Source organism: Kryptolebias marmoratus, linkage group LG19, assembly GCF_001649575.2.
Source record: "Kryptolebias marmoratus isolate JLee-2015 linkage group LG19, ASM164957v2, whole genome shotgun sequence".
Taxonomy (NCBI): Eukaryota; Metazoa; Chordata; class Actinopteri; order Cyprinodontiformes; family Rivulidae; genus Kryptolebias; species Kryptolebias marmoratus.
The window spans coordinates 6,826,369-6,847,763 of NC_051448.1; the positions used below are offsets into that span (position 1 = coordinate 6,826,369).

The 21,395-nt window shown below is 38.1% G+C and overlaps 1 protein-coding gene across 9 annotated transcripts in view; it reads left to right on the forward strand.

Annotated features, from left to right (window-relative positions):
• gphnb (gephyrin b) overlaps positions 1-21,395 on the forward strand; it is a 161,101-nt gene that overhangs the window by 134,584 nt on the left and 5,122 nt on the right. For 4 of the 9 annotated variants that reach the window (XM_025005027.2, XM_025005028.2, XM_017411976.3 and 1 more), the window contains 10 exons: positions 2,987-3,028; positions 5,476-5,550; positions 11,209-11,265; positions 14,167-14,209; positions 15,890-16,027; positions 18,770-18,862; positions 19,162-19,217; positions 20,050-20,169; positions 20,277-20,335; positions 21,121-21,274. In XM_025005027.2, the coding sequence (XP_024860795.1) occupies positions 2,987-3,028; positions 5,476-5,550; positions 11,209-11,265; positions 14,167-14,209; positions 15,890-16,027; positions 18,770-18,862; positions 19,162-19,217; positions 20,050-20,169; positions 20,277-20,335; positions 21,121-21,274 (837 nt within the window). The remainder of the gene's footprint in view (positions 1-2,986; positions 3,029-5,475; positions 5,551-11,208; positions 11,266-14,166; positions 14,210-15,889; positions 16,028-18,769; positions 18,863-19,161; positions 19,218-20,049; positions 20,170-20,276; positions 20,336-21,120; positions 21,275-21,395) is intronic. The other 5 variants (XM_025005025.2, XM_025005026.2, XM_017411979.3 and 2 more) reach the window with 4 other exon arrangements.

The window sequence follows — 21,395 nt, forward strand, 5'->3', positions numbered from 1 at the left end:
AAATGCGGTGGTTTTAATATATGGAATGGTGTGTTATACATTAATGTGTGACCTATATTGTTGCAAAGACCAGAAGGTAGCTATGACCAGAAGGAAAATGTTCTTTTTATTTATTATCGTAGAGACATTCAGCCTTACTTCGCTTCTTTTGACCTTTTAGGTCAAATCTCTTTCATTTGTAAGTTAAAAAAAAAAGCAAAAATGAGCTCAATGTTCTTGTTAGTTGTTTGAAATCAAGTGTTTAAATGTGAAGCCTGTTCAACTCATTCAGTATTTTTTTTTTTGATGCTGAAGTTTGCGTGCGGTGGATGTGGATTATATTTGTCTCGAGTTACTCACACATGCCTACTCAAGAGTTTTCCTTCAGGGCATTGAAGGATGGAAAGAGAACAAAAGAGCCCTGAATAGCGAGACAGAAACAAAAAGATGGTAACTAGTTGGAGGAGGAGAAGACAAACAGGAAACGAAATGCAGTAGGAGGATTAGATTGGACTGCGAGACCAGCTGTACTGAGCGTGCTCACTCGCCATGTGGGCTGCAAAGACGTGGGGGAGACTGGTGAGGAGCATAACATGTGCCTGTCAAATCAGCTGTGTTAGCTCTCACTCTCCGCCACGCTGGAAATTCACTCGATAGCTCATTAATGTCTAATAGACACGGAGATTGAGGGCAGCTGTAAGAGGGCGATGATGAATGACTCCTGGTGAGCCGTGGCTACTGGTCATTTTACATTTCCAGTGTAGGCTCTTGTTTAGTATGTTTGTTGTATTCATGGGGAAGAGCAGGTTTTCTGTTTTTAATGACTTAAAGGATTGAAGAATGACTTTAATTTGACACATAAAGGTATAAACTCATAATTCTGTGCAGGTAGTAATATTCTGATTGATCATTTCTTGTGTGAAAGCTGAGTCAGCGCTCACACTCCTGTTTTCCTTTTTATAGTTTCTTCTGCGTGTTTTTTTTTTCAATCAAACTACTTATGCATGTTTTATTTTAACTATTCAAGTCTCAAAACGTTCAGTTTAATCGATAATATTTTGTACCTTTGGTTTTTGTACCTTTTATTCTTTTTAAAAAATTTAACTTCATTTGAAATGAAGTTCCCCCTAGAAATGCAGTTGGATTTTTTTCAGTTCCTTCAAAAACATTGTCCTCTTTTAAATCTGCTTTAGCATTCTTGATCTATTATTGTCTTCTTGTGCCATTTTTTTGCTTTTAGCTGCTGTTATGCTTCTTTTGTTGCCATTCTTCTCCTTTTTGCTTTTAGCGTCTGCTTGTGTTTTGCTCATTTCAGCCTCTGTTCTGCTTGTTCTAAGTTTAGCACCTCAGTGTTGCATTCAGTTTCTCTAGTTTCATTTAAAAAACAAGATGTAACGTAATGTAAAATAATCATTAATCTGAGACTGTGTTGTCTAAGTTTATAATTAAAGACTTTTATTTACCAGAATGTTTTAGGCTTCTCAAATTTGAGGAATAAGATTCATTGTTAAATGTTTTGGATCAACCTAAAGAAGTAGAGTGAAAAATATGCTTCATTATGATTGGCTGTGAAGGTCAGGGAAGCTTGGGCCAGCTTCCTGAAACTGTTAATTAATAGCTCTAATTTCATTGTCATTTCTGTTTGTTGTTGTTTAAGAAATGAGGTTTTATTTTGTCTTTTGTCACTAATTGATACTAATCAACAGGCCAATTGCTGATAACATAATGCGAGTTCATGTTTTGGTTTTGATCTAAAATGTTTGTCTTCAGGGTTTTAGAAAGCTTTAGCTCACTGTGGCACATAGCAGGGGAACCACTGAGTTTGCATGCAGTAAACCTCATAGTTTAATTTTGTAAACTAATCTTCTTTGGCTCATCTGTGACCTGAGTGCTGCTCTGAATGTAGAACATTTCATTTAGGAGGGATCATTGACTGTGTATATTGAAACATCCAAACGGAATCTGGAAGTTGAAGCCAGAACGAGACTAGGTTCTCGGCAGGCTACTTCCAGTACGAGCTTTAAGCCCTGCCCCGCTACGTAGACAAACGGAACAATGCCCTAGGTAAAAAAAAAATTGGCTTCAATTCCTAACAACCAGAAATGACTGAGAAACTTTGGTTATAATATACACACTCTGGGATGAATGAGATGTTCATCTACTGCTGCACTTTACAAAGACTTTTCATTGTGTCATCAGAAATGTTCAGGATTTATGAGGAAAGGCTATGATTTGCCCGATGATGTTACTAATTATTCTTGTTTAACTTGGCCCTGTTTCTCATTCTTAATTTTGTGAGAGATGTGATATTTCTGAATGAAGTTCTTGTGATACCTGAGTTACTGTAGGAGACTTTTAGATCAGTAAGAACCTGTGCCAGCACAGATGGCTGTTCCTCTGTCCTGTTCTTATTTCTGATATTTTCACTAAATAAAACATGAATAAAATGCTGCTCAGCAGCTGTCGTGGTCACAGTGAATGACTTTCCCACCAGCATGTAAAAAAACTGCAGTTGATAAACGTAAAAAAACAAGCTTATTTAAAATTATCCAGTGGCCATATGTCTTATATAATAAGAAGGCACCAAACTGGAATCACTTCTTAAAATAGAGATGCTTATATCTTCTTTTTGTTTCGACTTTTCAAATAGAAACAGCATTTGTAAGAACTGTTGATGCTCAAAGTAAATTTATTGAAAACATGTTCTTTTTTTTTCCTTGTGAAACTTCTCCTATTGTTCTGGAGGGGAATAAATCACCATGCAGCTCCTACCTGCTGTCCTCACCTGTCCTTTGTTATCCTGTTCTGTCTGTCATGCCCTTGGCTGCCCTTCGGCCCCTTTGAGACAGTCACACAGAGACCTGTCATACAGAGGTCCTCCTGAAAGACAGAGGGCGCTGTCCGCTCCAATCGTCAGTCTCTGTGTGCTTCTGTTCCCTGCTTAACATGGCTTTGGCTCTGTTAAACCTCTTCTCTTTTCCCCTCCTCTCTCTTTTCGCGGCACCAGGCGCGGCTTCCCTCCTGTTCATCCACCCTAAGCATTGCTGAGGTACTCCTGCATGTGTTGTGATGCATCGTTACTTCCAGTACCATGGAACGACCCTCCCTCTACAACAGCACCCCTGATTTCCTGCCTGGCATGACTGCTTCCAGCCTTCCTCTCCTTCCTCGTGTGTGTCTGTGTGTTTTTTCCTGCCTGCTTCACACCCGCTGTGTCTCGTTGTCGTTAAAAATGCTTCCATCATTCCGTTTTTGTGTGTTTGTTTGATTGTTGTTGTTTTGTTTTTTTAATCTGAATGTGTCTCTTACTTTGTCTCTGTGCTCTCACAACACACCCCCCCCCCTCCCCAAACCTCCATCACTTCACATTTCCTCAACTGCGTTTCAACCTCAGAATTGAAGTTGAAAGATGCTTGTATTTATGTATTTGAATGAAAGTGATATTGCTTGCACAAACAAAGTACATTTTTCTGCTTCAGTTCCTTTTTAAAAGCCTCTCTGCCACACAAACATCAGCTTATAAAACAGAAAAAAAGTTGTGTAAAAGCCTTTGTAACTCCCCTGTGCTTGTTACTCTGATCATGGTCCAATGACTCTGATGTGTTGCTGTGAATAATAAGAGCGTAATCTCAGTAGGAGGGAGGTGAACGTTGTGGACACTTATCCAATGTGATATTGGAATTCATTGATTAGCTGTAATGAAGGCACGGAGTTTGTATTTAAACTTGACGGCACACAGAATATTTAAGGTGGTGGGAGCAAATTGTTTTCCCTCCAGTTGTGCATAAAGACAATTGAATTTTTTTTCTACCATTTTTAGAATGCAAAACAGCTTCTGGGAATCCTTTCAGACAGCAAAAATCAACTAAATTGGCTGCTTTTAAGGTAAAATATAATAAAATTGGCGTCAAAGGTTTCAATTGGATAAAAAAAGTATACCAAGGTGCATTTTTTAAGGTTCTAATACTTTGAAAACAATGGAAACATTTTTAAGTGGTCTTGTCCAATAGCTTTTCAAGCTTTCTCAAAGTATTTGTTTGAACTGAGGCTTTTTTTCCCACTCATTTTCTCTCCAATACTTGACCAGAACCCAATATAGTTGAGTGTGTGATTAGGGAAAAATAAATTAAGAAAGAGGACGAGTGGAGGAAAGAAGATAGTCAGGCCTAGAAACTACCTACAAAGGTCATGTCTTTAAAAAAACACAACCTCTCCTTCAGACCCTGAGAGACGCTTCGTCCTTCAACTGTTTGTTGAGTTTTCTGCAAATAGTTCTTTAAAATTACCTTGTTGGTGCTAAAATACTTTGTTAAACTGTTTTCTTTCACATTTTTCTTATTCGTTCAACTGACAAAATAGGAACAAATTGTGTCTTTGTGACAAACTGCTCTAGTTTAATTTAAAATTGGCTCTTTGTGGTCTGTTATGTGTAGACAAATCTCCGGTTTGTTCCTCGAGTTTTTATCATTATGTCTGAATGACTCATATGTCCGTGTTAAGTGGACTCACAAACAAACAAAAAATGCTGTAAAGTTCTAGATAGAAAATAGGTGAAAAAAACACGAAAAGTCCAAACAAACAAGACCTTCAGAAAGCCTGGAGAACAGTTGGTCAGGACCACTTTAAAGATTACATAAAGTTCGGCTCCATTGATGCAAAATATAAAGATATGAGGAACGGCTCAACGCTTTTGCACACTATTTGTTTTGTTACCCCAGAACACTCAAAACAGATTTACATCTATTGACTAATAAGGGTGCTTTTTTCTGCAGACAGCCATGTTGCATCTTTTACTGCTGAAAACCCAAAATGGATAAACCAGACATTGGCTCCAAAGAGACCTTTTAAAGTTTACGATCACCAGTCTCGCCTAGATGGACCTTTAATTGTAACACTTTCTCTGCTTCTCAGAGGAGTCTTCAGAGTCTGTTCTTTCACTGGTAAAGCACTTCTGCTTGTAGCGAAAGTTAGGACCTGCTTTTTTAAAAGTAAATAATGCCACAATTGGCAGTGATTCAGACAGCACAATAATTAGTCAATTATGCTGCATTACTCATTTAAATACATTTATAATAAAAAACAAACTAATTCATCCTTTGGGGAAGGGCCAGTGATCAAGCACAAACCTGAGTTCACTGTCTGTTTTAACTTACACACATAGACTATTACACATATGAGATTACAACAGCAAGGTTCTGATCCGGTTCAGTTCTACATTCATGTCTGGCTCTGTTGTGTCGTACATGGTTTGTGTTTTCCAGTGACATGTTTGCCACTTTCTTTAACTTTTGACATTTCCTTTGATCTGATTGCAGAATGTGTGTGAGGCTATAAGTGGTCCTCGTGAATGTGTGTGTTAGATGAGTCTGTGTGCAAATGTTGTTGTTTTTTTAAAGGCACCACTAACTGATATTGTTCAGCGTGTGTGTGCATGCCATTTGAGTGTGGCTGTGTGTGTGGTATGAAGGTGAGTGACTATCCTGTGGCTTCCCCCAGGCCTCACGGAGAGAATTCAGGGCTCACCTGGATGAGGTCATCACGCTCAAGTCAAGGTACTCTACCTTGGACCAGGTAAACCCGCTCACCTTCTAGCAACTCCTTCCTACCGGCATGCAGGCTTCCCACAGAACACCTCACCACACATGTGACATGCTTTACCCCTCCTGCACACAGACACAGAGGCAGCAAGAGAGGAAAAAATGAACATTTTAGCTCACATTGGGCTGCACTTTAAGCTTAGCATGGATCTTTTTCACTGGAGCATGTTGTCAAATGTTGTCTGTGCTGCCACAACCACAAATCATCAAACGCAGAGTGTACAGAGGCTTCTGCTAGGCTGTGATATGATCCAAAGAATCGTATTTATTTAATTTTTGCTCTTTGTGACTCCTAATTAATTTAGCATACGAGCGATCTATTTTAGATAACCAAAATGCCAGAATTTGCCCCAAATGCAGCGACTGATTTAACAAATGCAGGCATAAATCGCATTTTTGATAGATTTTGTATATAAAGGTTTTTGTTTTAAGAACAAAAACACCTTCCTCTTGGATTTGATTCTACAGAGGAAGTGTCTTTTACCTGAGCCATTCAGAACATGGAGAAACAACAGTGTTGTTAAATATTATATTTTTTTCAGAGGTGGCGTAGAGGTTGACCTGTGTGCCACCACCTCTATCGACCAGCATAATTTCTCCTGTTCATTGCCTCCGTCTTCAGATCTGCACCAGAACTCCTTCTCTTTCGTCCATCACACATCTGCTCATTTGCTCGGTGTGATTTGAGTCTGGTGCTGTTTTGTTTCTGCAGAAAACGTGTGTGTATTTGTGTCTGTGTGCCTGATATGGACAGTACTGTGCAGAAGGATTGAACCACACTTCATTTCTTTACATCTTTCTTGACATGATCTAAACTTTGTTGTGATCGTTTAATGTGGTCTTGATTGATTTTTTTTTTTTTTTTTTTTTTTTTAAGGCCTTTCAAAGTTTTCTTTGGACTTTGGCTGCTTTTCCCCCTATTTCTTTTGTCCAGGCCTTGTACCTGACTATGGTACAGTGCGTGATTAAAACATGAGAAGAGGTGTCCACAGCAGAGGAACTAAAACTTATGTCTTTGAGAAATAGGTTAAAGATCTATCAAACATCTGATACAGGTGATGTATCCTCCTTCATCGACTGTATGTCAGGTTTTCAGCTAAAAGCCCGTTCAGAATCATCTTGTTGTTGCTAAAAACTATTTTATTTATGTCAAACTGTGTTATCATTGGTATTTTTCATAGATTCAACTAAATAAATGGGAGAAAATTGACCTTGTGATAGGCTGTTGGTAACAAAATGCTCAAACACGTTTATGCGTCGACACAACACTGGCTCTTCCCATGAGTTTAGGAGCCTTTGTATGCCTGCTTAACAAAAATCTTTTTTAAAAAAAGCATATTCCTCTGAATATGGTCAGGTATTGGACTTAAAATGAAAGAAAAAGCAACCAAAGCCAAAGTAAAAAAGCAAAGGACTTTCAGAAATTCCAAAGAACTGACGATCAAGACCACTTTAAAAGATGATCAAAAAGGTCTGAGATGTGAGGAGATGAGGGGACGACTCAAGACTTTTGCACAGCAAGATTGCAGAAATGCTAAATTACAAAGGATGTTGCACTCATTGAGAAGTCAGAGGAGCACCAGAAGCTTGAGTTTTGATCCCCTCTGTAGCGTTTTGCCTTGCCCTCTGCTGTTTTTCTGTTAACCCCTCCAGCATTTTGACTTTTGCTCCCAAGAGTTCAGTTCAGTCGACTAAAACGAGCCTCTCTGCTCTGCCACAACCTTCTCCTGCTCTCGGTGAATGTATAAATCCTGCTATTTTTTTTTTTTTTTTTGCATAATTTGTCTGACAGCTTCTTTGTTTTCTGCTGAGCTCAGCACCGCAGTAGTTGCATCCCATCATTTCCTCGAGCATCTCTTCAGCCGGCCGCTTATTGGTTTCATCGATTTCTTTCTTTCTTTTTTTTTTTTTTTTCTCTCTCTCTTTTTCCGGCTGGCTCTCGAGCTTTGAGCCACGTGTCGTACGAGCCTGGCCACACTCGCTGCTCTGTCTGTATTCAGCGCCGCCACTCGCTCCCACAGCACATTGATCTTCCTGGCACATCTCCATGACAACCCGTCGTCAGGCTGTTTCCGCGGCGACGATGGAATTTGGCATGTAGAGCGATTACTGTTTCTGGCCCAAAAGAAGGTGTTTCATTAGGGGGTTTTTGGTTGTTTTTTTTAGTTGGTTTTTTAGTTTTGATGCTCACACTCAAAAATATAAGTTTCTCTCTTATTTAATTTATTTTTGCTTCTTAAGGAAGAGTTTTAAATGATTGTGCGTATGATGATTACGTGTCATCCTTTGCACTTCTCACACATTATCTCTCACATGGCCGGTCTCTCACTAATAAGGGGGGATTGCAGCTAAAGATAGTTTAGAAATAATTGTGAGAATGTTTGACAGCCTGTTTTGTTTTTTGTTGTTTTGTTTGTTTTGGCTTTGCCTCCCTCTAAACATCCAACACATACCAGTCTGCTTCTGCGCTCATTTCCTTCGTCTTCTCCTCACCTCCACACACATCTTCTCGTAGCTCCTCCACTGTCTTCATCTCCATAAGCAATCTGTCTTTCCCTGTTGCTCCCTGATGATATGATCTTATCTGCTGAGGTGTATTTTGTATTTTGTCATCCCGAGGTCTTATTTTCCACTTGTGTCAGAGGTAGTGTCATGATGCCACTGTAGCATTTAGCTTTTTTGTTGTTTTTTTTAGCTCACGGTGACTGAATATTTACTAATTTGATCAGAGCATCAGGACAGACAATGATCCACTAATATCAGGTTGATGTGAAACTGGATTAAGAACATTTGTGATTATTGTTGTGTGTTTAAAGAGACCAGCAAGGTAGTAAGATTTTTTGTTTGCTCAGTGTTAATCATATTATTTCTTTGAACTGTAGACATCCACTGCTTTTAAGCAAGGCACGCTTTGTACACTTTCTAGTTGTTGTTTTGTTTGTGCTTTTCAGTGTGTGCAAGTTTGATTTGTGTCTTATTATTGCTATATTTAGCTCCCCAAATTCTCGCCTGTTTTGCTTGTTTTTGGCGTTTTTTTCCAAACATACCTATTGCTACTTTTTCTTTACGCATAAAAAGTTAACATCTCCTAATATTGTCATAATTTAAGTTCTCTTAAAAACACTGAAAACTGAGCTTGAAAAAAGGAATAAACACCTCATTACATGCAAACTAGAGTCAGAAAAAAATCAATGCTGTAAAATTCGAATAGAACAAGAAATGTCTTTAACATTTAGGGGTAAGCAGATGTAGAAACCACACAAAAGCCTTTGGTTTGTTAAGTTTGATGGGTTTTTGTGCATATACAACAAAAAGAAAAAGAAAATCTTGGAAAACAAGAATTTCAGGAGTATGTTCAGACCGTCTGGGGGTGGGGGGACAAAGATGGTGACATTTGTTGAAAACTGATACCCTGAAATTTCATCATCATTTGAAAGTCTTTTGCTGAGTTTTCGCTTGGTAAAAAGTCAGAAAATCTTAAAAATAAACTCCTTTGGATTCACCATGGAAGTGTGTGTTCTGATAACAGCTGCTGCAGAATCATTTATTTTATTTGTTTTGTTGTATATTGCTTTCCACTCCTTTATTACTGAAAATACACCAATTCTCCAGGTTTTCTCCAAGTATTTCAAAGTTTTTCTTTGGAGTTTTTCCAGCTTTTTCACTTGTTTCCAGTCCAGTAAACAACCTTTTTCAGAGGAGTTTTTTTGTTGTTGTTGTTGTTTAAGCCATTTAACGCAGCCCTATGAATAATTCAGACCTAAAAAGGCGAAACTCAAGGGATGAACCAGTGTCTCCACATACGGTCACAGAAAACTGAGCATGAGAGTCAAAATTGGCTCTCAAAGCATTTTGTTGCTGGCAGTTTGTCAGTAAAACATTATTTGTTTAAATTTCTTTGGTATTTTTCTAGATTAAACTAACATAACAATTTGCACCACATGAAATAGTTTTTATTAGCACCAACAAGGTGATTCCCAAAGAGCCAGGTAAAAAAAACTTGTGTGACAAAGATGATCATCTGAAGGACGACGCATCACTCAGGACCTGTGTCAAATCTTTGCTTGATTTTCTTTTATTTTTTACCTATTTTTCAATGATATGACTTTTAGAAACTCACTTCTTTTGCCTTCTACTTCTCTGCTTTGCACCACATGCTGTCATGATCAGGAACAAGGACTAGATTTTAAAAAGGGAGTGAAAAAGCTGCCAAAATCTAAAGAACTTTGAAAAATCTTTAGTTCCCGAAGAACTGTTAACTTCAAAAAGACTGCAAGAAAGTCTGTCTCATTGAAAGCAAAATATGAAGAAATTATGGTTGGTTTAATTCTTTAGCAGTCCTGTAGATTTTTGCACCAAAATAATAATTGTCGATAAGTAGGAAATGTCATGCACGCATGGATATGCATTAAAATCTATTAAAGCTCAAATTATATCACTGGGAAAGTTGTATAAATCATTTTCCAGTCTGAAACATGTTTGTTTTGTCCATCTTAGGGCTCTCACGAATTATCTGTTAATCGTAATGTTGAGAATTACTGCTAAATGCACAATACTTGGCTAATTTTGCAAAATACTGTTTATTGTAGCTTCTTTCGGTTGTGTGCATGAGATTCTCTTTCACGGAGTGAATTTCCTGCTTTCTTGAGTAAACTATATGTGCAAACTCTGAACATCCTGTAGCGTTAAACAAAAATAAAAAACTATACAACTCAGCCAAAAAAAAAATCTGGTAGCATAATGGTTAATTGGATATAATATCAAGAATTGTAAAGAAAACGCAAGAGAGGATGGAGTTAATTTGAAGGAAACAGATGCGATTCAACTGTCTTTTAATGTCTGACAAAAGGAGAAGCCTTAGTCATTGCACTAAAATTGAGATTAGCTAATTAAAGAGCTAAAACTACGACAAAAGCTACTAAAGCTCATGTCATTGATGAGATAAATGTTGGAAAATAATTGCAGTTTCACAAGGTCTCTCCCAAGAGTGAGCCCTGAATAATACACACAATTAAGTTTTTAGGACTTGTTTAATTGATATGAAGTTATATTTAGAGGTAGCAGAAGGTGACCTGAGAATTTGCAAAACCAATAATATAATCTTGATTAGATTTAATTGTGCTTTGAGGTAAAAAAAAAATATATATATATCACCACAGAACAACAATTTACGAGACAACAGAGAACCTGCTGAACAAATATTAAATACACTTCCAAAAAAAATAAAAATAAAAAAATAACATCAAAATAAACAAAGCAAACCTTTAGGCAGGAGACTAATTTAAAGTTAATTACTTCCCAAACCTAAATGAAGCAAAAGGGAATAATACCGTAAGAAATTAAAACAAAAAAAGTCCACATGCAACATGTTTTTGATCATCAGTGATCTTCCTTGAGGCCTTACATTCTGCCACCTAAACCTCTCTTTTTCTTTTTAGCTCACTTTTTCTTTCTTTTTATATCTATCTGAGATCTCTCATTGCTGATTCTGCTAGGGTTGCTTGTCGTAGTGGTTGCCTGTCTGTCCGTGTGTCCCTCCGTCCGTCCATCTGTCTGTGCTGTCTGTTTGTGGTCTTGTGGTTGCTGGGACAGATGCACTGATGCCTGTGATTCAATGCTTTATCTCCACTAGCTCCAGTGTAGGTTGGAGGGGCTTAAAGATGATCGCAGGAGGACCTTCAGCTCTCGAGTAACTATCCTGCCCCCTCCCCCCCTTCTCTCTCTCCCCCTTCCCCTTTTCCCCTCACTTTCCTTTGAGGAGCGCGCAAAACAAATGCCCCGCTCTTTGCCCTCCCCACCTTCTCCTCCTCGCTTGCCTTGCTGTTTCTCTGGCTTTCATTCACCCGTCTCTCTTTCTGTCTGCTGCTACTCGTCTGTTTCTTGTTCCTGAACTGTCCTTCGTTCGCTCTCGTCACTCTTTGTCTCAATATCTCTGTCAGGATTCTCCCTCTCTTTGTCTCCTACTCATACTTCTCAGTCTCCTGTTGCCTCTCTTCTATCTTCCTCCATGTGCCTTTCTGTCTCCGTTTCAGTCTCTCTGGTTAACTTGCTCTGCTTTCAGTAGCTCTGTCTGGTGTGCTGGATGTCTGTTAAGTAGATGCCATTGAGACTGGTCTTTATTGTTTTTATTTCTCCTTGTGTTTCTGTCTTTCTGATATGTCTCGGCTCTGTAGTTTAGTGAAGTCTGTCTAGTCCGTGCTTCCTATTTTTGTTACTTTTCTTTGTCTCCGAGCTGGAGGAACACGTCATGCTGATTGTCACACCTTCCTCTCCCGGCTCTCTGCCTCGCCATCCCATCCCATACGTACACCCTCACCACCTTACATCCACCTTCTCACCTTGGCTGTTTGGTGCCCAGTGGTGTTGCAGTTTGAGCCTGTAGGTTGTGAGGGGAGGGGAGGAGAGAGAAAAGGGAGGGTGGGTGGGTGAATAGAGAGGCCTTCACCTTCATCATGGGTGTTTTGGTTCTCCATACAGAATGCACCGCCCACACCCAACTTTTTCAATAACTATTATAGGTCACAGAAGCTTTTGAGATGGAAGGGAGGACTTAAAGATGCCAGAGTAAGTGAAGGGCATGTTAGAGCAGACAGATAATGACTGCAAACTAGGCAGTCTCAATCAAAACAATTCAAAGGTCCATAAACAGGCCGATTTTGAGCCTGTATTCACATAGTTACATATAGAATATTCATTCACCAAATCTGTACAAAACTACATCTTGTCATTCCCTTTCCCCTACTGATTATTCCCCAACGTTGAGCTTCCCAAAAGCATAAGATAAAACCTTCTTCGGGAAGAGTTTTGAACCCCATGTAGCAGGATCCTGACGACGCAGGAGTTTATCGTTTTGTTTAACATAAATTCCATTTTAACAGGATAGGCCACGTATTCACTCTGTAAATTTATGTCTCCGTTTTATTTGCAGCTAATCTTGTTGCACCTAATTAAGTATGCTGATAAATTTCGCTGGAAGGCTGCTGCTGTAAAATATGACTTGATGCGTACAAAAACAAAAACGGTGCTGTTCTATCAATATAATCACAGATAAATCTACGATCCAGAGCTGTGTCCAAGTTTTGCATTACATATTTATTCCAAACAATTTCTGAGCTTATAATTTGTTCATACGAAAACGTTAATATATTGGATATATTCAAAAAGTTTGTATTCATGTAGTATAGTTGGGTCAGTCACTTGATCCAAAATGGCAGAGTGTGTGACAGTCGCTCATGCTTTGTTCATGATGTGCCGGGCAAAATACAAATGTGTTTTAAGGGAATATTGTTGAGTTAAAAAAAAGAAAGACTGGACTGTCTTTGGTGTGGACTTTGCAGATTTTTACATTTTGTAGCACACGTCACACCAAAGGATCAGGGGTGGAGATACAAAAAAAATAAGGTCATCTTTAAAAGAAAATACTGCCAAAAGTGCAAAAAAATATTCTTAAGCATGCCTAGAATCAACTGAAAATGGAAACTGTTGTGCTTTTTATTCTAAAGGCATCAACAGACTTTGCGTTTTTTTTTTTTTTTTAGTAACTCAGAATAAAATAAGTTTAGGGTGGGCTTTTTGCACATGCTCACCATGATGCTTGAAGAAGACTGTAAAATACTGCATTTAGTTGTTTTCAGTCTGCAGCCGTTTAGGTAGATATAATGATGCCCTACATTGAACTACATAAACAGGAAAAAAACAGACTTGAGGACCATAATCTCAAACTTCTTCTTGTCCCAAATATAGATTTATATTCTGTAAACTAATAGAAAATAGTGGTGGTCCACATTGCATGTTGTTTATATGTTTTATGGGACTGGGACACAGCATTTATGGAAAATAATTAACAATATATTTAATTTCTATAGATAAACAATTTGTGACTTGAATAACATCTACAAATAGTAGCAATTATGGTAAAATGTAATGTGGTTATAATTATACAAGAACTTTATATTAAATAGACATTAATATATTTGTTATAAATAATAAATGTATGTTTTTTCATTACCTTGTTTTTTTTTAGTTCCTTTGGGAAACTCAGCTCAGTTTTAACCAGCTCTGCTCTCCTCCCCACCTCGCCATAGATTACGAGAAGCTATCACACAGCATCAGCGATTTCCAGAGAAATCCTCCCATCCTGCACCACATCTGAACAGCCACTATCTATACTCAGCACTACATGTCCACTACATTCAGTGTTAAACCGTAACACAGTGACTACATTGTTTACGACATTGTGATGCAGTACTGTCACTCTGTATGTTGTTGCCTTTGTCCGTGTAGTCTTTTTAAGCACTTGACTAACGCTGTGACATGTCGGTGCATTTATCAATGTCACTATCACCTGTTATGTAATGTAAGTGAACATAATGTAAAGCAGGAGATGTAGCCATCCCTCATCAAGCAGGACAAAGTGCACAGTGTAGTGTGACACAGCTCTTGCTAGCGCTTCTGAATGTTGTACGAACAGCTTGTCATCTTCTCTGTGTCAAAAGGCCAGCCTCGTTTATCTCAAATTACCACTACTTCTGTTCTTTCTCTCTTCTTTTGCCCTCTGCCTGTCTCTCCCAATCACTCTCTCCATCTCTAGGTGCAGTCACGATGCAGCAGCAAAGAAAATATCCTAAGATCAAGTAAGTGCTAACGTTCCTAAATATGTATCTGAGGTGACAATGTGAACACGACTTGCGTGTTGTTCTGCAAGTCTTATATTTGTGTGTGGATGTCATGTTTTGCCAGAGGTTATTAAGACGTGTGTTAAGCATCAGAACATGCTGTGGAAGTGTGTGTTTAAAGGAAGGAATTTGGGTCAAGGCAAATCAAAGCATGGCGGCTATTCTTCGCTGAGAGGCAGATTGAGAGGGAGGTGGGAAGAGATAAAGACAGAAGGAAAGAAAGCAGATTTACACATTAGTTACACCTTGCTTTGTTCCGTTTACCTTTTTGGAGTTATTAGAGAGGTATTATTAGACTATCATGGCTGTGATGGAGCACATGTAGCAACCAGCTGTGTCCCACAGCTTCAGAAAACAAACCAGACTCTGTCCTGCCAGTTTCCTCTCACATTTATACCTGCTGGCAGAAAAAGTAAATCACATTAATCTTGTTTTCCTATTAGTGTGAATTCTGTGCATATTGATGCGTTTCTTTATGTTATTATTTATTTTTGAGTATCACGCACACATCGTATATAAGGCTGCTTTTAATGAAAGTGCAGAATCAGGATGCATCAAAGTAGGAAAAAAAGGGAAAATCTGTCATTTTCCTACATGAATCCTGCATTGATTCCTCTTGTCGTGGATGTGAGTCCCAACACAGCACTGTTCAGTCATCATCTCAGCCTTTAAAGTCTCTTTAAGTTCTTAATGAATGAAATCCTAAAAAGTCTTCATCCTGGTATAAAAACATTAACTTGTATTTTCGGTATGCTTTTGTTTTGTATTGCTTCTGTTCAGGCTCAGTTTAGGTTTGTTTTTGTGTCTGAGTACAGTCAGGATCAGCTTTCTGATGTTACTACGGTATTTTTTTAATTTAGTTAGTAATTATCAAATAAATAAAAGCTACATGTAATGTTAATGGTCTTGCGAGAGTTCTAATAAAAGAGGAAAGTGTTCAGTCTGTGCACATTTGTAAATCATTTTCTAGAATCTAGAAGACAGTATGGTACTCTTACCATTAATGATTCGTAAATACACTTTACTGCTAACAATTTAGGAAGTTACTAAGTATTCATATGTAAAACTTATTTATTTTAAAGGCATTTATGCTAAAATGTTATGCTGAGAAGCTGTTCTGTCTGATTATCTGTGAATCTGAAAAGCTGACTGATGCATAGCCATTTTTGTGTTGGCTAGGGTTTATTAGCTGTGGCTGCCATCTTGAATGGAAAGTAAAGTTATTTCGTTTTAGATGTACTCCCGGTGATTACTTTCTGAGAGTTTCATTAAAATCCGTCTTCTGCTTGTGAAGATATTTTGCTAACTAGACACGCGCCTTCGAAGGCAGGCAGCAAACTTTTTTTCCCATTTGGACCTTTTTGGCTCTAAAAAGCCTCTTCTTTGCCATACAACTATGTTTCCACAAATAGTCATCACCCTAAAGGCTTATAAATAAGACAGTGGTGAGCAATAAAAACACATCAGTCCTCCCTTGATTGTGTTGTTTAAAAAGGAGTTAATGAGCAACACAAGCAACAACATAAAATATTAATCATTAGTTAGTTTTAAATATTAACTTTCTCTATTTTTAGTGCATTGCTTGATTTCGTGGCCCTCATTTAATTCCAGTCTGTGTAATCTCCTTCATCTTTACAGGTCACAGTGCAGTGGACATCACAAAGGTGGCCCGAAGGCACCGCATGTCCCCTTTCCCCCTTACCTCCATGGACAAGGCCTTCATCACTGTGCTGGAGATGACCGTCGTCCTGGGCACTGAAATCATCAACTACAGAGGTGAGCGGGGGGTCCACTGCTGCTGGAAATCAAGCAAATCTTTCTCAAGCCCACACCAGTTTTTCTGCTCTGCTTCATGACGTTCCCAGAATACATTTTCAGTTCTTTTTTTGTGACACCAGCTTCTAAGGATGCTGGGATGTTAAGCTACACGTTTCAGATCAGTGCAGCGACGTGCTCTGTTCACGACTTGACACCTCACTTAATCAGCAGTTTCTGCCCACTGGGGGGAAAAAAACGTCAGTCGCTCTGACACAAATTCTCTTGACCACAAAAGAATATACGTATCAAACAAAACTTGCCTGAAAATAGCTGCAAGGATGCAGTCACCATGACAACTTCGCAATCCATAAAACATGAAATCTTTTTGTTGTCTGGAATAACAGCACTTTATACAGGGCCTTTTAAGCCTGATTGAAAAATCATCTGAGGTCATTTTGGAAAACATTAAGGGGGGAAAAGATTTTTTTTTCACTAAAGTTGCCACAACAAATTGACCTGCTCTCAGTCTACAACAGTACTGGACACATTTCAGTTTTGTTTCACCAGTATGATGAGCTGAAAGGTGTAAAACACGGTGAAAAAATCAAAAGTGACTTGGTACAGCCTGCGTAATAATTTGCACAAAGGGGGCATTAAATTGGACCCTAAATAGAAACACTACACTTACAGTTGACTAAAAGTCTACAATTATTGTTGCTTTTTGCAGCCCTGCCTTGCTGAAAATTATAGGAAAATATTTAGAGCTTTTTCCACAATGATTAAAACAATCTTTATGGCCATTATCTACCCCGTTTTTCTCATCATGTTCGAGCCAAATGCAAATCATGCTGATGCAGGCACACTTAGCATTTATCAGCTTCCTTATTAATGTAAACCATCCTTAATTACAACAAACGTGTTTCCAATTACACAGAATATACATGTCATGTAAAACAGAAAACACTGTCACATTTGCTGGTGGATTTGTTTATAGGTTCTTCATTATTGCTGTAACTAAATCAGTGTGCATGTGAACCCAGATTCGTTTCCAAACTCGTGTTGTTGTTGTTAGACCTAATATGACTTAGATGTAAAACTATTCAGAATTTCACCACAAGTACAAATCATTGTCACCTTTTTTAAAATCTTCATTATAGCTGTTATTATATTTATCTGAATTTAAATTAAAACTTAGTAATGAGATAAAATGCTGTTTTTTGTTTTTAATGCTCAGTGTAGTCCAGTTATTTTCCAGCTTTTAAAAACATCTGTCTCTGAACATATACTGTATGTATAAATGTAAAATAAGACAGTCAGTAGCAACACTATCAGTGGTAAGAATGGTCAAATGTCTTGACAGCTCATTTCTGATCGAAAACAGGATTTGATGCAATCACAAAAAATGTAAACAAAACTAAAACAAATTTTTTGTCATTTTCAGACACTAAAATAAAAGGATTTTATGTTTGTTTTTAGTTTTTAGTGCAACAGTTTTAGTTGCATTCTGTATTTGTTTTACTAAACTGGCATGCACATATGCAAACTTGCACAAAGAAGTAGATTTATCCTCTGCTGAGCAGCGCGAGCGCTGGAGGGAGGTGACACAGAACCAAACTGAGGGTCAAAGGCTAAAACACGCACTCAACCTTCAAAATACAATGCAGCGTAGAGGAACGGGCAATAATGGCCTGCAGCACACATAATTTTCAGATCAGTAACAATGAAGGAAACTTTGTTTTTTCAGATGTACAGTTATGTTCTTGAGTAGAGAGACTCGGTTGCAGGATTTGCATCGGCGCAGTTGGGTAAAGAAAATAAAAATAGGAATAAAAATATCAAGATATTTAGACAGACAACAGCTGCAGCAGCTCCCCTGCTGGGTTTAAAGCAGTATTGCTGTATATTTATCTTGAATTTATGAAAATAATTCCTGTCAAGTTAGAATTAGCTAAATAACAACAATAAAAATCAAACACTTTAATACTCTCTTTTTAACCACAATGCAAAACTATTTTTTTCCAGCTGTGCCTATTTTCTGATTGTTCCTTTCTGCTATAATGTAGCCCCGTTACCAAATACTTTAAAGCAATTTTTTAAATTCAGCTGCCGTTTTATTTTTTATCTCAACTCAACATCAGCATTTCATTATAGCAAATTGTTTACATGCTAGCTTGAATGGAAATGAGAAAAAAAATTACCAAATTATTTTTTTTTTAAAGTTTCAGAATTTAAGAATGCATTTGTCCTCTTCCGTTATTGAGACGTATTATTTCCTGCAGTGTTTTATTGCTTTCATCTAGCATCTAATATTGAAATCAAAGTTTAAATCTTCATATTAACACCCACATAATCAGAACATTAAAGCTCAGAGAAGTACTGTATACATAGATATAAAATAATTTTTTTCTCCACCTACTCTTCTGAGTTTTTTTGAGTTTTCATTATTTTCCCTCCGTTTTTCTGAGCTGTTGTCTCACTGAAGAGTCTCTGGTCTCCAGTAATTATCTCTGTTTTATGAGTTTAAAAAATCTGCTCTGAGAACTGGAACAGAAAATGATTGTGTGTCCTTATGCCTGCTGTTTCAGGCGACAAGTCAAAAAGTGTGGGTCATTAACACGTACAGCGTGCACCCTTCTGGAGCTCTCCTTGTGTCTTCATGTAAATCAGATGCTCTGTCTTACTCTCTTTGCACCTGTTTTGCTCCCGTTTTCCCTCGTTGCTAATTCCTCCCCGTGTCTTTTTCTTGCTGTCCTCCCACAGATGGAATGGGCCGAGTCCTGGCTCAGGACGTTTATGCCAAAGACAACCTTCCACCCTTCCCTGCTTCAGTCAAGGATGGATATGCTGTGAGAGGTGAAGGCCATATGTTAGACCCCATGGTCTTCCCTTCATTCTTTTTAAATTTTCACACTTTTCTGCAAAATCATTCCAGATCCATTTAGTTTTTCTTACTCTAGGCACCGGTTCTGTAAGACGTTTAATTAAAAAGCTAAAGAATGTTGTTTTAACGTCATCCCATTATTAAACGCTTGGAAGGAAAGGTCTTTTGTAGTGTTTATTTAAGAATTATGCAAAATCTGTGTCACTAATATTGTGTATATCATTTTGAAAATGTTTAATGAAAGCTTGCTTTTATTTCTTGTTTATTTTAGCGGCTGACGGCCCAGGTGACCGCTTCATCATTGGAGAATCCCAAGCTGGAGAGCAGGTTCGTGCCCTCATTTAACTTACATATTTTCTCTCACACACACACCTAAATCAGCAGAGAGCCATTCTCACACTAATACCCACACCACTGCATGTGAAAATAACCTCTGTCCTTCGCTTCTTGTGTATCAGTATGTTCCTCTTTTCTCACATCTCAAAGAATATTAAAATAATTTGTCATTTTAAAGTCCCACTGGAACTTACCAAAGAAAATAAATCACCCTAAGCACAGTGGCCTAAGTACAGTAGTTTAAGTTGATTTTCTCATTAGTGACAGAATGTAAAATAATGTCCCAGGAATCATGTAACCGTTATCTTGTGCTGTTTTTATTTCTGCGCTCGTCTAAGTCTGATTTATGTTGCAAAATGTTACAGAAAAGCACCAGCGAGTGAATTTAGACAACAACAAAACGTGTGATTCTTATCAGGTTAATGGAAGACGGTGCATGTGTGAGACGTCATGTAATGGACACACAAGGCCCTCAAGGCCCTAAAGCAGGGGTGGCCAATCCTGGTCCTCAAGGGCCACTATCCTGCATGTTTCACTTGTTTCTCTGCTCCAACACACCTGATTTGAATCAATGGGTGATTAACAGGCTTCTGCAGAACATGAAGAGGTGATTTAACCACTGAATCAGGTGTTGGAGCAGGGAAACGATGAAAACATGCAGGATGGTGGTTCTCCAGGACCAGGATTGGAGACCACTGCCCTAAAGTGAAGCTGCCACACAAACACCTGATGTAGTTTTAGAAGAGAGAACAGTTGTGCTCATATTTATTTATACTTCTAATTACATTTCTTAATTGCATTTCCCCCTTTTGTGCGTGTGAAGCCCACCCACACAGTGATGCCTGGCCAGGTGATGAGGGTGACGACAGGTGCACCTATACCCTGCGGGGCCGATGCTGTGGTCCAGGTGGAAGACACTGAGCTCCTCCGCGAGTCTGAAGATGTAAGTGTTTTAGATATAGTTAGCATCATAAATGGAGAGATCACAGATATGATTATGATATGGAGTCAGCTCTCTGAGATTAATCAAACAGCTCTTCTGTCTTTTAGGGAACGGAGGAGCTGGAGGTACGGATTCTAGTACAAGCTCGTCCAGGACAGGACATCAGGTTGGTTTGTGCTGTCATCTTCCAAAGTTGTGAAATACTGCAACTTAATTACACTCTGCTTGGCTTGTACACATGTGCACTTCAGAACTACAGAAATTACATTTTCTACTAAAATACAGTGTGAATACTGAGTGCTAAAGACTTTGCTGTAATTAGCTGAAAAAGCTGAAACTGAGTTGCTAAAGTTAAAAGAAACAGGACTTTATAATGGCTAAAAGGAGCAAAACACTAGCTAAAGGCTTAAAAAAACAACACTAGCTAAAAGGTAAAAGTATCAAAAGGCTAGCTAAAAGTAGTGTGAGGAGACAAAAATAGAATAAGTATGCTGAAGCAGATTTCAAAGAGAACAATGTTTTTAAAGGAATGAAAGAGATCTCAGTGTATTTGTATGGGGAACATATTTAAATAAAGTTAAATATTTTGAAGAGTGTAAAAGGTATAAAAACCAAAAGTCATAACATCTCCTCAGTGAGCTGAACTTTATGATGGATGATTGGTGAAAATATCACACAGGAAGCAAATAACATACAGAAAAAATAAAAAGACAAATCTTCAATTTAAAAATCTGAATAAACTTTCTAAAGTTAACATATTTGCTTACCTACTTGTTTTGTTTTTGTCTGATTGTACTTTATTTGAAGCTCTATTACTGTTTATGACTGAAGGTCAAAGGATTACTTAAAATGCATAACACATCTCTACCTGAATGTAAGAACAGCATTAAACAAAAATGAGCTTTTGTGGGTTTCGTCTTTTTAAAATTCACAGTGCTTATATCTCCACAGGCCTATCGGTCATGACATCAAGCGTGGGGAGTGCGTGCTGGCGAAGGGCACCCATATGGGCCCTTCAGAAATTGGCCTCTTGGCTACTGTGGGAGTCACAGAGGTGGAGGTTCAGAAATTCCCCGTGGTGGCTGTCATGTCCACAGGAAATGAGGTAAAAAAAAAAAAAAAAATCTGTTTATTTAAAACAAATATGGTCCCTAATTGGACACATTCTTGTATTTACTAAACTGCTTTTGCATCAGTTACATTCCTACAACAGGATATTGTTGTTG